Genomic DNA, 13,660 nt, shown 5'->3' with positions numbered 1-13,660 from the left:
TCATTATTGTCATTCTTTTTGATGAAGTAATTGATTGTTTCTATGATTTGTTGTTTGACCCACTCATTCTTGAGGATTAGATTATTTAGTTTCCAATTAATTTTTTGTCTATCTTTCCATGGCCCTTTATTACATATAATTTTGATTGCATCATGATCTGAAAAGGATGCATTTAATATTTCTGCCTTTCTGCATTGGATTGTGAGGTTTTATGCCCTAGTACATTTTTTGTGTAGGTGCCATGTACCTCTGAGAAAAAAAGTATATTCCTTTCTATCCCCCATTCAGTTTTCTCCAGAGGTTTACCATATCTAATTTTTCTAAAATTCTATTCACCTCCTTTACTTCTTTCTTGTTTATTTTGTGGTTAGATTTATCTAGTTCAGAGAGGAGGAGGTTGAGGTCTCCCACTAGACCTGAACTTCTCTTCGAAGAATTTGAATGCTATGCCACTTGGTGCATATATGTTTAGTAATGATATTACTTCATTGTCTATGGTGCCTTTTAGCAGGATGTAGTTTCCTTCATTATCTCTTTAAATAAGATCTATTTTTGCTTCTGCTTTGTGTGAGATCAGGAATGCTACCCCTGCTTTTTTAAAATTCAGCTGAAGCATAATATATTCTACTTCAGCCTTTTACATTTACCCTGTGTGTATCCCTGTTTAAAATATGTTTCTTGTAAACAACATATTGTAGGATTATGGTTTTTAATCCATTCTGCTATTTGTTTCCATGGGAGAGTCCATCCCATTTACAGTTATGATTATTATATTATTATACATGTTATGATATATTTATGATATCATATTATATGCACATATAACATGATATTGATATAATAAATATAACATGATATCATACATTAATATATTGTATGACATATTCATACAAACAATGCTTATCTCCCTCCCTTCTTTCCCTCTACTGTAATGGGATGTAATTTACCTTTTTCTGCCTCCTCCTCTCCTCCTCTTCTTTTTCACCACTTAATTAGATTTTTTTTATCATCCCATCAATGTCAACTTATACCCATGCTCTCTGAGCATGTGTACCCCTTCTAAATGTTGTAATAAAGATACAGTTCTCACAGAGTTACAAGTATCATCTTCCCATGTAGGGATGTAAACAGTTTGCCCTTATTGATTAACATGTTTTGTTTTTTTTTCTCTTTCTCATTTACCTTTTTATACCTCTCTTGAGTCTTGTATTTGAAGATCAAATTTTCCATTGAGCTCTGGTTTTTTTATCAGGAGGGTTTGGAAGTCCCCTACTTCACTGAATATCCATCTCCTCCCCGGACAGATTATGCTCAATTTCACTGGGTAGTTGTAGTCCAAGCTCCTTTGCCTTGTATCATATTGCAAGTCCTCTGATCTTTTAATGCAGAATCTGCAAGGTCTTGCTTAATCCTGACTGTGGTTCCATGATATTTAAATTGTTTCTTTCTGCCTCCTTACAATATTTTCTCCTTGACCTGATAATTCTACGATTTGGCTACAATATTCCTTGGTCTTTTTAATTTGGGATCTCTTTCAGGAGGTGACCGGTGGATTCTTTCAATGACTATTTTACCCTCTGTTTCAGGGAAGTTTTCCTTGGTGATTTCTTGAAAGACACTGTTCAAGTTCTTTATTTGATCATGGCTTTCAGGTAGACCAATAATTCTTAAATTATCTCTCCTGGATCTGTTTTCCAGGTCAGTTATTTTTCCACTGAGGTATTTTACATTTTCTTCTATTTTTTCATTCTTTTGATTTTGTTTGATTCTTGACGTCTCATTAGCTTCCACTTACCCAATTCTAATTTGCCTGTTTCCTGGCTTTTAAAGTGGAACTCTGCTTCTGGGGCACTGACACAAACTTCTTGTGCTGGGGGCAGAGGCGTGGTTTCTGGCTTTGTGTACTAGGACCTCAGGTGCTGGCAGATGGAGGCTGTAGGGGTCTGGTAGCTTACCTGGTGCTGAGCTGGGGTCCTAGTTTTAGTGGTTAGTGTGTACTGAGGCCAAATGAAGTATTTCTGCATTTCCCAGGACTTCATTAAAGCTCTCGGTTTGGGGGGGAGGGGTCTGGCCCCTGGGGGTGGCCGGCTCAGATAGACTTTGCTGAAGCGTGGGGAGATTTGGCTGCTGGAGGCTTGATGCCTGATGTTGACACATTTCCAGCCTCCCCAATCCCTCCCTCTTTTCTTATCTTTTGTTTCATGTGGCTAGGCAGAATGAGCAATTGTAGATTTTTTTCTGGTTAGATGGGGAGATTGGTAGATCTTCAGGTAGAGTCACTGAAGCTGTGGGGAGTCCTTACCCAAGTAGAAGCATCAAGTCACAAGGATTCCTCTTTTGCTCTCCTCCTTTCCTTCACAGGATTGGGAAGAATCAGTATCTCCTCATTTTTATGTAACCTGGTGTGTTTAGTCAAGAGTCAATGTAGCTGTCTTAGTGTCCCCTGTCCCAGGCATGACTGTGAGTTAACCTATTTTCCCTGCCATAGGTATGTGGATGCTAGTGAAGAAAGGGCATTGAGTACACCTCTAGGTCTACTTCTTCAATGTTAATTTACAAGGTTTTTTACTTGGGTGGGGTTGGAGTCTGGGAGTTAGGGTCCATCATCCTCTTCTGTGTATTTAACTGTAATTAATCTATATCTAGTGCCTAATCATTTTCTCTTGGTAGAATTGAATAGGTTCACAGAAAGCAACTTATCTGCTATCTTGCTGGTTGGGTCAAGCAAACAGTTTTCAAAAGAATTTATAAACATAAATGACTAGACAAAACCTAGCCCCAAGTACTATGAGTAAGAGAAATGCAAATGAAAATACCTATGATGTTTCACTTAGCTCCATGAAAAGTTCTCTTCAAACAAGATGTTTTTCATTTACATGTTACAATGACATAAGATTCCATGACACATGGGACCATGAACTATTTATCTTCGTTCAACAATCCACTGAAGATGAATAAGAGCTAAGGAAAGTATCAAAGTCAGCATGGAGAGACATATGCTCACCAAAGAGGTTGGTCAGTGCCTCGAAAGATTAACCTGCGGAGTCTAAATAGAACAGTTGATGATGAAGAGATTCCCTAGCTGTGTCTCATTATGGATGACGTTCATTATAATCTATTCCTAGAATGCTAGAGGGCCTTCTCAATAAAATCAACTGTCACTAAATTGAGACTAACCTACTGATCTACATAGGAAAAACCATGCGAATGAAGAGTGGATTTTGTCTCAATTATGGTAGGTAGGCAGGCAGGCAGGCAGGTGAACAGGTTACTGAGTCTGTCCGTGAACGCATATGCCCTAGACAGCTATCACAGAACAATAGTAAATAAGAGTCTAGATCTGAAAAGGAAGAATACATGAGGCTGGATTGCGTTAGGGGAATTGCACAATAATATCCATGATTCTAAGACGCTCGCTGCCTCAGAAACCATCCTTTTTTTAACAACAGTATTCATTCTGCTGTTGAAACTATGTAGCTATAAACTATGGAACATCACAATTTCATTAGATACACAATTTCAGACTACCCAAAGGAAAATGGAAATTATATATGACTCAAAGGACAATGGAAACCTGTTAAATGGTGTATGTGATAAAATCAAACTGGAATAAAGAACTAGTGGCGTGCAGGAAAAAAAATTAACTTGTTGAATATAAACACATCACTAATGATGAACTTGTCATTGAGAATGCTAAAAAGCATGGTTAAGAATGGGATCTGGTCATATACTGAGCGTAAGGAACAACAAATGTTGTCCAGTGTTATTTTGGTAACCATGAAATACTGAAAGAACTAAAGAAAGGTTTGCAGCATAATGGGTGGATTTTCAGTGAAGGATTTACAGAAAACATGGACAAAAACTGTGTGAGATAATATGACATAGGCCAATTGCTACTTGTAATATAAAGAAAGTATCCATGATGAAGAAACCATAGGTCCACTGAAGTTATTATGAAGCACTTTCTAACTCTTCCTTCTGTGCTCACTTTAAAACAATTGTTGACACTTTAAAAAAAGGAAATTTCATTTAAATTCTAATGAATCCCAACAATCTAAAATCCTAAGTGCAAAAAACATCATATTCTACATTATTCAATTAATACATATTTTTCTGTTTCCTTTTCTTGCATTATTTTCACAATAATTGGGGTTTTGAATACACCACAAATAAACACTTAAAAACATTTTGGAAAAAACTCACCAATTTCATTCTGCAGAGACAAGTTCCGAGACAAGTTTCTCAGCAGTGAGATTGCAGTCTTTTTTACACTTAAATCACTCACATGTAGCATCTTTCTTATGTGCTGAAGGCCATTTTCCTTTTGGACAACAGTCTGGGCTACAGCAGATGGCACCTATATACAAGGCATATGCTATCAGTGTTCTGGGTAGCATTTAGTTCTTAGGAAGACAAGGCAATATCTAGACTTTTTGATGACTTGAAGTTGAGTAGAATGTTTTAAAAACTAACTTTATGTCAATAATTATCATGTAACTACTTAATCCATTTTTTAAAAAAACCCTTAAAAATTAAAAAAAATTTTTCTCCAGTTTAAATGTCAATTTAAAATCATTTGCTCTGGAATAGATACTGACCCTTTTAGAAAATGGTTTCTGATATAGGCTGAGATAACTTGTAACCCTAAGCTAGATATCAGAGTCACAGATACCTTGGATTGATTGCTGCTTTGACAAGGGACATTGATATTTAAAAGGACTGAAAACATTTGTACTCCTTTAACAGGTAGAAACTGAAAATATCAATGTTACGAAGGATAATTATTTAAAATATTTAGTTATTTACTTCCTTTCTGATAAACACTTCTTCACATACTACTCCATTCCTTGGTAGTGGCCTCCCAGTTGTCCCTAGGGGCAGTGTCCAAGTGTCCAAGCCCTCTTCCTGTAGGTCATTATCTTGACATCTCTTCCCCATAAGGCCTTGTGTCCTAAAGTCTGATGTCTCTCCTTTTCTGCTAGACTTAACTTCATTTTTTCTAAAAGGTGAATTGTAGATTCATTTCATTGCTATGTGATTGGAATTGCTAACTACCACATCTGATCACAGCTAAGGTATGAAAGCTGCTGATTTAAGAGAACTATTAGATGCAAATTTTATTTCACTGAAGGAAAATCCAAGGAAATCAAATAGTTAAAGTGTGGAGGTTTTCTTCTTTAAAACACAAAATCTAGGAAAATTTCAGATGGATACCAAAGGCACTTATAAGAATATTCTTTCTTGGATTCTCCTTTTTGGGCGTGAATAAATAAAAGAACAGATTAGCTCACTAAAAATGGCAAGACTGTTCCATTATCTAGCTCTAGAAGCTCAGGCAAAGTAAAGGGACATTGGGCATTCTTTTCCCCAAGAAGTCTTGGACCCTTTTGGGAGACTTCCTAGAGGTTCGGATCAATATTAGATCTGAGAGTTGGGGCAGCTAAGTGGCACAGTAGATAGAGCACCAACCCTGGATTCAGGAGGACCTGAGTTCAAATCTGGCCTCAGACACATAATACTTACTAGCTGTGTGACCATGGGCAAGTCACTTAATCCCATTGCCTAGCCAAAAAAAAAAAAATTACATCTGAGATTCCCAGGATCATCTGTATCCTCCGGGATAGACTAGATGGAGAGGACATTGAAAACTTAAACTGACCATGTCACTCTCCTGTACAGAGAAGGAGGGATGATCCTTAGATCAGTCTGAACTCCCCAAGAAGGCCTTAGATCAGAATATTCTCAATCCCTAAGTGAGCTGAAACTGAACTTGTCTGAGTAACATAATGAGTTTAAAAGCTATTTGAATTAGTTTAAAGTCAGGCACTAAGTGAAAGGGATAGATCACATGATTTAAAATGAGTATGGAAGACTTTCATGAGGCTCAGCAAGTAAGCATGGATAATGTGTAGAAATTATATAGGGAAATAATATTTTAAGAGATTAATGAGGGGCAGCTAGGTGATGCAGTGGATAGAGCACCAGTCCTGGATTCAGTTCAAATCCGGCCTCAGACACATAACACTTAATAGCTGTGTGACCCTGGGCAAGTCACTTAACCCCATTGCCTAGCCCTCCAAAAAAAAAAGAGAGAGAGATATTAATTTACAGTGACTTATAATGTATAGTGAATGTAAATTAATGTATAGTGGTCTATCTGAGACCACTTTCCTAACTTTCATTTATACTTAGAAGTTCCTCACAGTCTCCTGAGGGTGGCTCACTACTACTTAACTCCCTTAAAGATTCCAGATTTATTGTTATTCAGTTGTTTCAGTCATGTCTGACTCTTCTTGACCCATTTGGGGTTTTCTTGGCAAAGATATTGGAGTAGTTTGTTGTTGCCTTGTCCAGCTTATTTTACAGATGAGGAAACTGAGGCAAACAGGGTTAAGTAACTTGCTCAGGGTCACACAGCCAGTAAGTGTCTGAGGCCAGATTTGAACTCAGATCTTCCTAACTCCAGGCTCAGTGTTGTATTCATGTGCCACCTAGCAGTAACCTTTTGGATTTGTGGGATTTTCTTTAACTGTCACACATGAATTCCCACATAGCTTGTGTTGTGCTTCCCACTGATTATAAGACAGTGGTAATTTACATTTTAGAAAGGTTATTTACTTAGCAGGTATAGGGAAGACAGTTGTTACAGAAACATCCCCACAACCAGGAGCAGACTCTTCCTGGGCACACACCAGGTCCCTGGTGGTTCAAACTTATAGTAAAATGGTCTCAAGAAACATGTGTAGGAAACCAATATGGCAAAGGGATATCTCGCAACTCCTAGTTACTGGAAGTTCTTTTTTGTATTCAAGGAATCCTTAAGAAGTTCTCTTAGGGTAGGCTCTCTACTAAGTATTATTGCCTTTAGAGTCCTGAAGTTGCCTTTCCTCAGTGTGACTAGTATGTCCCCAGTCTGTGTTTGAATTTCCAATGTAAAGACTACTGCTAGACACTGTTACTCTGGAGATGTGGCCATTGGCTCAGGGAGACACTGTTAATGATGCTAACAGAATCTCCAGGTCTTCTGACCTTTTGAAGATCAGAAAGTTATAACCTGGTCCATTCAATCTCTGTATACTTAGGTACTTTTTTTCAGGAGACTAAGAACATTTTTGTCCTAGGTATGTATTTCTCTCCTTCAAGCTGGATGCATTGTCTTCTACTATTCTAATATGGTCAATGGAAGGGGAAGAAGAAAAAGAGGGAAGTCCTCTAATCTCCTCTCAATAGTCTAGAATTCTCAGATGCAGAATTTATAATCTCCTTTCACTTGATCAACTGGCCCAAAATTATCTTGCTGTTTTTGGCCAAAAGTTGTGATTTGATCTTCTTCCACCAATCCTTGGGGCATCAAGTGTTTTTATCTAATGACTTTTCAATGTTCCTTTGATCCTTTCAAAGTGCTTAAGGACTTACATTCACTAACTTTGGATTGATTAAATAGAGATGTCTGAGGCTTCTGTGATTAACAAATGCATACATAGCATCCATAGGTATATACAAATTTACTTTATTTGAAACACAAGTGAATCAAAGGGTTGGAGTTTTGGTTGAGTTTGCTTCATAGTGATTAGATGTGATAAGGGATTTTTTTTTTTTTAACATTTTATTTCTTTCAGAGCACTAAACTACAGTTTAGTACAAATAGAATCATACCAAAAAAAATGTTAACATTCATGCCAAAGCCAATCATGAAATAGTTTTGAATGAACAATTTCAAATTATACACAACATTGTTCTCCAGTAGAATGAACAATTGATAAACTGTATTTTCTCAAAAATTTGTCTTGTTTTCATACTCTAAGATAGTTTAATGGTCACAATTAAAATTTATAAGTTAATTTCTATAAGTTATTTACCTAATCCTTATTTACATTGTGCTGAGCTAAAGAGCTTCTGGCAGGGATCATACCTTTTAATACTTGTTATCTAAATTATTCCAGCAAGGAAGTTTTACAATATAGACAGGAGCCCATACTGATTTACCTGAGGTAAAGTCTCAGAACAGAAACCTAATTTTTTTCAGAGGGGTTAGTACACTTTTGGTGACCCAAAAGAAGTGTTTACAAAATGTACCTTCAATCCACGAGAGAGGACAGAAGAATAGTTGAAATTTTATAGTCAGATTTCTGTGAATAAGTGCTAGCACGTGGTTTCTTTCTCTACAATCTGACACTATATGAGTCACTCCTTTGTAATCTGATGCACCTTGGGAACAGAAGGTGCATGTCCTGGAAAACTACTAAGTAATAGTTTCTTGTGATTCCTCCTGGAATGGCAGCGGGCACATTTCTAACTTACTGTCATTGCCCATCTTTGGGCCTAATGAATTTTACTTTATCTCTTAAAAAAGCATTAAAATAGGAATAAGCTTTACCGGTCCATTTCCTGCTGTGAGATTCTGGAGAGCTCCCAAAGATGCTTCTTGTGTGTAGTTTCTCATACTTTTGGCTATCAAAGATAGATACATTCTTATCACAATGGAGTGCCACAGCCATTCCACACCCTTCGGATTACTCTTTTCCTCTGGCAGTGGGATGTCTTGGTATTGCTAGTCATGTAAACGTATCAGATTGTAGAATTAATGTATTGCAATCACTTTTACAATTCCCTGTTCAAACCATAATACATTGGAACAATTGTCTAAAATAGAATAGTAGAAAAAAAAGAGAGCTGAGAAGCAGGGCATATGGTAGAAGTAAATTAAAATAACATGAATGGTTCCATTTCCCAGGAGTGTGCTGGTAAATATTTAACAACTGGCTTTCCCACCCACCCCTACCCACACCCATATGACACACTTTTAAGTTTGATCTGATTTGCTTTCATTTCCCCATCGCTTCCTTATGTCTAGAAAATCAGCAAAACAATAAATCAAGACAATTTTAGAGCATTTGGCCATTTCTGAGTTGTAAATGCTAACAATGAAAATTTAACAATAAGCTCTACTCATCCAATTTGAGCTGACTTCAGCACACCCCTATGCTTCAACTCAATTTTCTTCTCCATAATTCTACTTCCTTTTCAACTTCTTCCCTATGGGATACACTCTAGGAATACCAGAAAGCAAGAAGAGGATGGCCTGGAATTGGTTCTTATGATGTTAATAAATCTCCAACTAAAATCATCTACAAAAATGATAACAGAAGACTCTATTTCAAGAAAATAGGATCACAGATTTAGAGTGGTAGGGAATCTTAAAAGTTATTTATAGCCAAGATTTGAACATAGGTTTTGTATTCCAAATCTAGTCCTTTTTCTACTATACCATGCTGCCTATCAAAGGTGAGCTATGTGTCTTATAAAGTTATAAAAAAAACCTAGATGTTATATACTTCCTTGTATATCATTACATTTGCTGCATTATCATAAGTCTTAGATCACTGCTGTCTGAAAAATTATAACTAGGTGGGGCAGCGAGATGGCATAGTGGATAGAGCTCTGGCCTTGGAATCAGGAGGATCTGAGTTCAAAATCCAGCCTCAGACATTTGACACTAACTGTGTGACCCTGGGCAAGTCCTTAACTCCGATTGTCTCACCAAAAAGCAAAAAAACAAACAAAACAAAAACAAAAAAAATTCTAACTAGGAGGAAAGGTCATATTCTGTTACCTTTCATGTCAACATTGTATTGTTTGTGTAATCTTCTAGGTTATTTTGATTTTGGACTTGTCAAAATCAGTCTTCTTAATTTAAAAGATTTTCATTAATACTTAAGAGGTTAAGAGAACTGAGAAGCAACATTTTGATTTATTTTTTTTTTATTTTATTTATTTTTTTATTTTTAGGCAATTGGGGTTAAGTGACTTGCCCAGGGTCACACAGTTAGTGTCAAGTGTTTGGTCTGAGGCTGGATTTGAACTCAGGTCCTCCTGACTTCAGGGCCAGTGCTCTATCTACTGTGCCACCTAACTGCCCCCAAATTTTTTCTTTCTTGTCTTCCTTTTTTTTTTTTAGTTAGGCAATGGGGTTAAGTGACTTGCCCAGGATCACACAGCTAGTAAGTATCAAGTATCTGAGTCCAGATTTGAATTCAGGTCCTCCTGAGTCCAGGGCCAGTGCTCCATCCACTGTACCACCTAGCTGAAAAGCAGCATTTTGGCAAACTAGATAATTCATCAAAGACATTACATCCTCTAAAATAAGGATTAAAATTCTGGTCAATTTTGACTCTTTTTTCCCCTCAAGTCCACCATTAAACAGTTTTTAGCTATTTTATTTATCTCAGGGAATAGTTGAGCCAGCTAGGTAACCTGAGGCTTCTTCCACGTGAGGAAGCTAAACCTCTGTGATATGACCATTCTATGTTCAAATATTATTGATTTTCCTAGGTTTCTTTGAATAAAATTCCTATTTACGAAAAGCATTCAGAATCCAGAATCAAGGCACTGACAACACCTTCTCAAGTCTGACTATATGACTGATGAAGCCAGTAAAGTTTGGAGGTAACTTTGGAGTAAAAGAATTCATTTGGAGACTTTATAGTAATTCTCCACATATCGGGGCGGGTTACTGTCAAAAGTGTGCAAACTTAATTTTATTGTTTTCCTCTAGCCTGCAAGTGAGGGGGAGAGGGTTTAGAAACATACATTATATAAAAGCATGTTATGAAAACATATCCCAATATACCTCTTTCACTTTCCTGCTTCGACTTCCAAAGCACCCAATACTTTTGTTATTGGTAGTCTGGATATTCCTGTTTTGAATGTAGTTACTCTGTGAATATTTTTCTGGGAGTTCTGCCTCCAGTTGGTAGGATAGGTTATGAAGAATGCATACACAGTTCTCAGTAGCCTAAGAAAAGAGAAAATGAATGGTGAGTATACCTGACACACATGTGTATGTATATATGTATGTGTGCGTGTGTGTGTGTGTGTGTATGTATGTGCGTTATGCATATAGACTATATATCTCATCAGTTGTAAAGTCATAAAATTTGTGTGGGTCCTTGGATCTGATTGTTTGAGGAGAACTTCCTGTAATTTTATGATGAAATTTTATAGCTCAACCCTTTATAAAATAGTAACTTATGAACTATCAACCTTGTGTGGGGGAGAAGAAGGAATAGGGTTTTCTTTTTTCCCTCCAACAGTGCTTTAAGTTTTACCAAGCACTTTACTAAAACTAAATGGAGCAAGAAGTGAAAGAATGATCATTCCCATCGTTTTGCCTATCCTTCACTAAAGTTCTATTCTGATGCCTCGCCATGGCATGGAGATAACCCTAAGATTCTGAAGGTCATGTCACATAAGTATAAGCTTTGACAGTTTACAAATTCAATTAATTAAACAAATATTTATTTACTACATGCAAAAACTGTATTGGTATATAACAAGACAAAAATGAAAGAGTTCTTAACCAAATGGGAGGTTACATTCTACTGCAGATTAGGGGAAGAAAGTACATACAAACTACAATCATTTCTCAACCTTGCAGGCATAACATTTCCAGAAATGGCATTAAAGTAAAAACTGTGAATTTTGATACATTGAACCTATGGGAAATGGGTTCTCATGACCACTAAAAACTGTATATTTTTGCTAGAAATTGCTGAAAATACACTTTTTTGCATATATTAAACATTAATTCTGATAACATGACTTTTACTAACACAGTAATCATGAAATAACCCATAAAACGCAGTACACAAAATAAAACTGGTAATATGCAGAACATTTTTCCACTAGTATTTCCCTAGAATTCTGTCTGTGACCTTTTGTGCTAACATCTCAATAAGAAAACATTGATTTCAGACAATATTCACTTTTCATAACACACGAAAATCCATAAATATAGTACAGCCAATAAAATCCTTAAAACTAAAACATTTTTAACCTGAATCTTACCTTCTACTGTGTCAGATGGCAATATCAGGGCATTGTACCATATACTATACTGCTGTAAACTTCTCTATATTGTCTGCCCTTTGAAAACCAAGGGAGAGGTTGCTGGGATTTGAGTCACTGCTATCAGAAGATGCTGAGACTGGTGAAGTCTTGACATCACCTCTGATACTCTGTCCTTCATGGATGATGGATGGCATTAGAGATCATGAAGGATATTGTCCTATTTGAGATCCTTAAGGGTCTTAGAGTATGGGAGCATAGCAGAAACGAGGTGATGTTTAACCTTGAGGCTATGATCAATGATGTAATTGGCAGCCTCAATGTCTCTAGCCCCCTAGTTGATTATGCCAAGCTACCCTAATAGGACATCAGCTGTTTTACAAACTTTCATGCATCATACCCCTCATTTTTTTCTCTATTGCACATAGCCATGAATGTGCATGGTTGCCAATGCAAAAGCAAAAATGAGGTTACTAATAAAATCACACAAATGCTTGAAGTTGTAAAAATTAAATGTGCAAATGTTGAGAATTTACTGTAATATAAAATAATTTCAAGGAAGAGAAAGTGCTAGCAACTTTGGGAATAAGGAAAGATCTCATATAACTGTACTTTGAAGGAACTCAGGGATTCTGTAATCTGGAGGAAAGGAAGGAGTATTTGGGGAAGGGAAAGAATAACAAAATTGGCCAACATGGAAATCTCTTGAGAAGATTTTTGGCCTCTCTACATAGGTTGAGTGCATTGGAAAAAATGGAGGGTCATAAAGAGAAATGTCTTTCAATATCTAGGACAGCATATTAATACTGTTTTCTTGGGTATAAATAAAAATATACATCAACCTCTACAGAAAGGTGGGAGAAGGGAGAAGGATATTTAGTTGATTAGCTCTGGTATATAATAGATGGGGAAATGTAAAAGTTACTTTTTTTTTCTGAAGGTCAAAACAGTCTTTATTTATCCAGCTGGTACATGGTTACGGGGATAGAGCTGGGGTTTGAGTATAATTGTGGCTATTTCGGCTCTGAAGCTTCACTCTCCGTCCACTGCTTCTGTCGTGCCAGCAGATGCCTTTCCACTCAAGCTCTTTCAGTTGGCCTACGTAGTGCTGGTGCTCACAGAGGTCCCAGACGTGCTGCTTACGGCCGCAGGCCAGGATGTTGGGAAAGCAGCCCCGCTTACACTTAGGTAGTCCGATGAGACAGCGCGTGCAGTAATCCCACTGCTGCAGTAGCAGCTGCGCATCATTCATTGCCTGCTGCGTGACCGCCATCACTCGCTCCTTGTGTCCTTGGAAGCCATAATCCAGGGGAAAGGTGGGCATGTGCAGCAGGTCGGGCTCCACCTCTACTTCCCACAAGTAGCGCTGAGGCAGGTACGCACCCATTGTTGCTACCTCCTCTGAGCCTTCAGCCTCAGCCTCGGCTCCTGGGGTCATCGCAGCCTCCCCCTCCAACCCCGGAAGCCTAAAAGTCACATTTTAAACAAAATGTCTTCTCATCACCAAAATTCCTATTAAGTTCTTAAAAGTTTAGAAACAACCATATTTCATGAGTCTGTAAAAGCTGAGGATACATGACTGATATATTTAAATAACATATAATACAAAATTAAGTGGAAAGAGCAGTAGATTAGAAGCCAGCAGATCATGGTCCTATTCTGGGCTCAGCTACTGTGTGATTTCAACTCTCAGCCTCAGTAATTTGAAAAAGTTGAGGTAATAACAATTTCCCTACACATCTTGCAGGGATGTTGTTAGGATTACACACACACACACACACACACACACACACACACACACACACACACACAC

General features: G+C 37.4%; 1 protein-coding gene across 1 annotated transcript in view; it reads right to left on the bottom strand.

Annotated features, from left to right (window-relative positions):
• Window positions 1-13,660, bottom strand: part of PKP2 (plakophilin 2) — a 124,723-nt gene that overhangs the window by 18,268 nt on the left and 92,795 nt on the right. Inside the window, exons 8-10 of the mRNA XM_027844445.1 lie at window positions 10,631-10,795; window positions 8,378-8,551; window positions 4,204-4,357 (exon numbers count right to left, since the gene is read on the bottom strand). Of these exons, the coding sequence (XP_027700246.1) occupies window positions 4,204-4,357; window positions 8,378-8,551; window positions 10,631-10,795 (493 nt within the window). The remainder of the gene's footprint in view (window positions 1-4,203; window positions 4,358-8,377; window positions 8,552-10,630; window positions 10,796-13,660) is intronic.

The sequence above is a fragment of the Vombatus ursinus genome, unplaced genomic scaffold (assembly GCF_900497805.2).
Source record: "Vombatus ursinus unplaced genomic scaffold, bare-nosed wombat genome assembly UNPS02014941.1, whole genome shotgun sequence".
Lineage (NCBI taxonomy): Eukaryota > Metazoa > Chordata > Mammalia > Diprotodontia > Vombatidae > Vombatus > Vombatus ursinus.
Note: the sequence above shows the minus strand (reverse complement) of the source record. Positions and strands in the feature narration are given on the sequence as shown.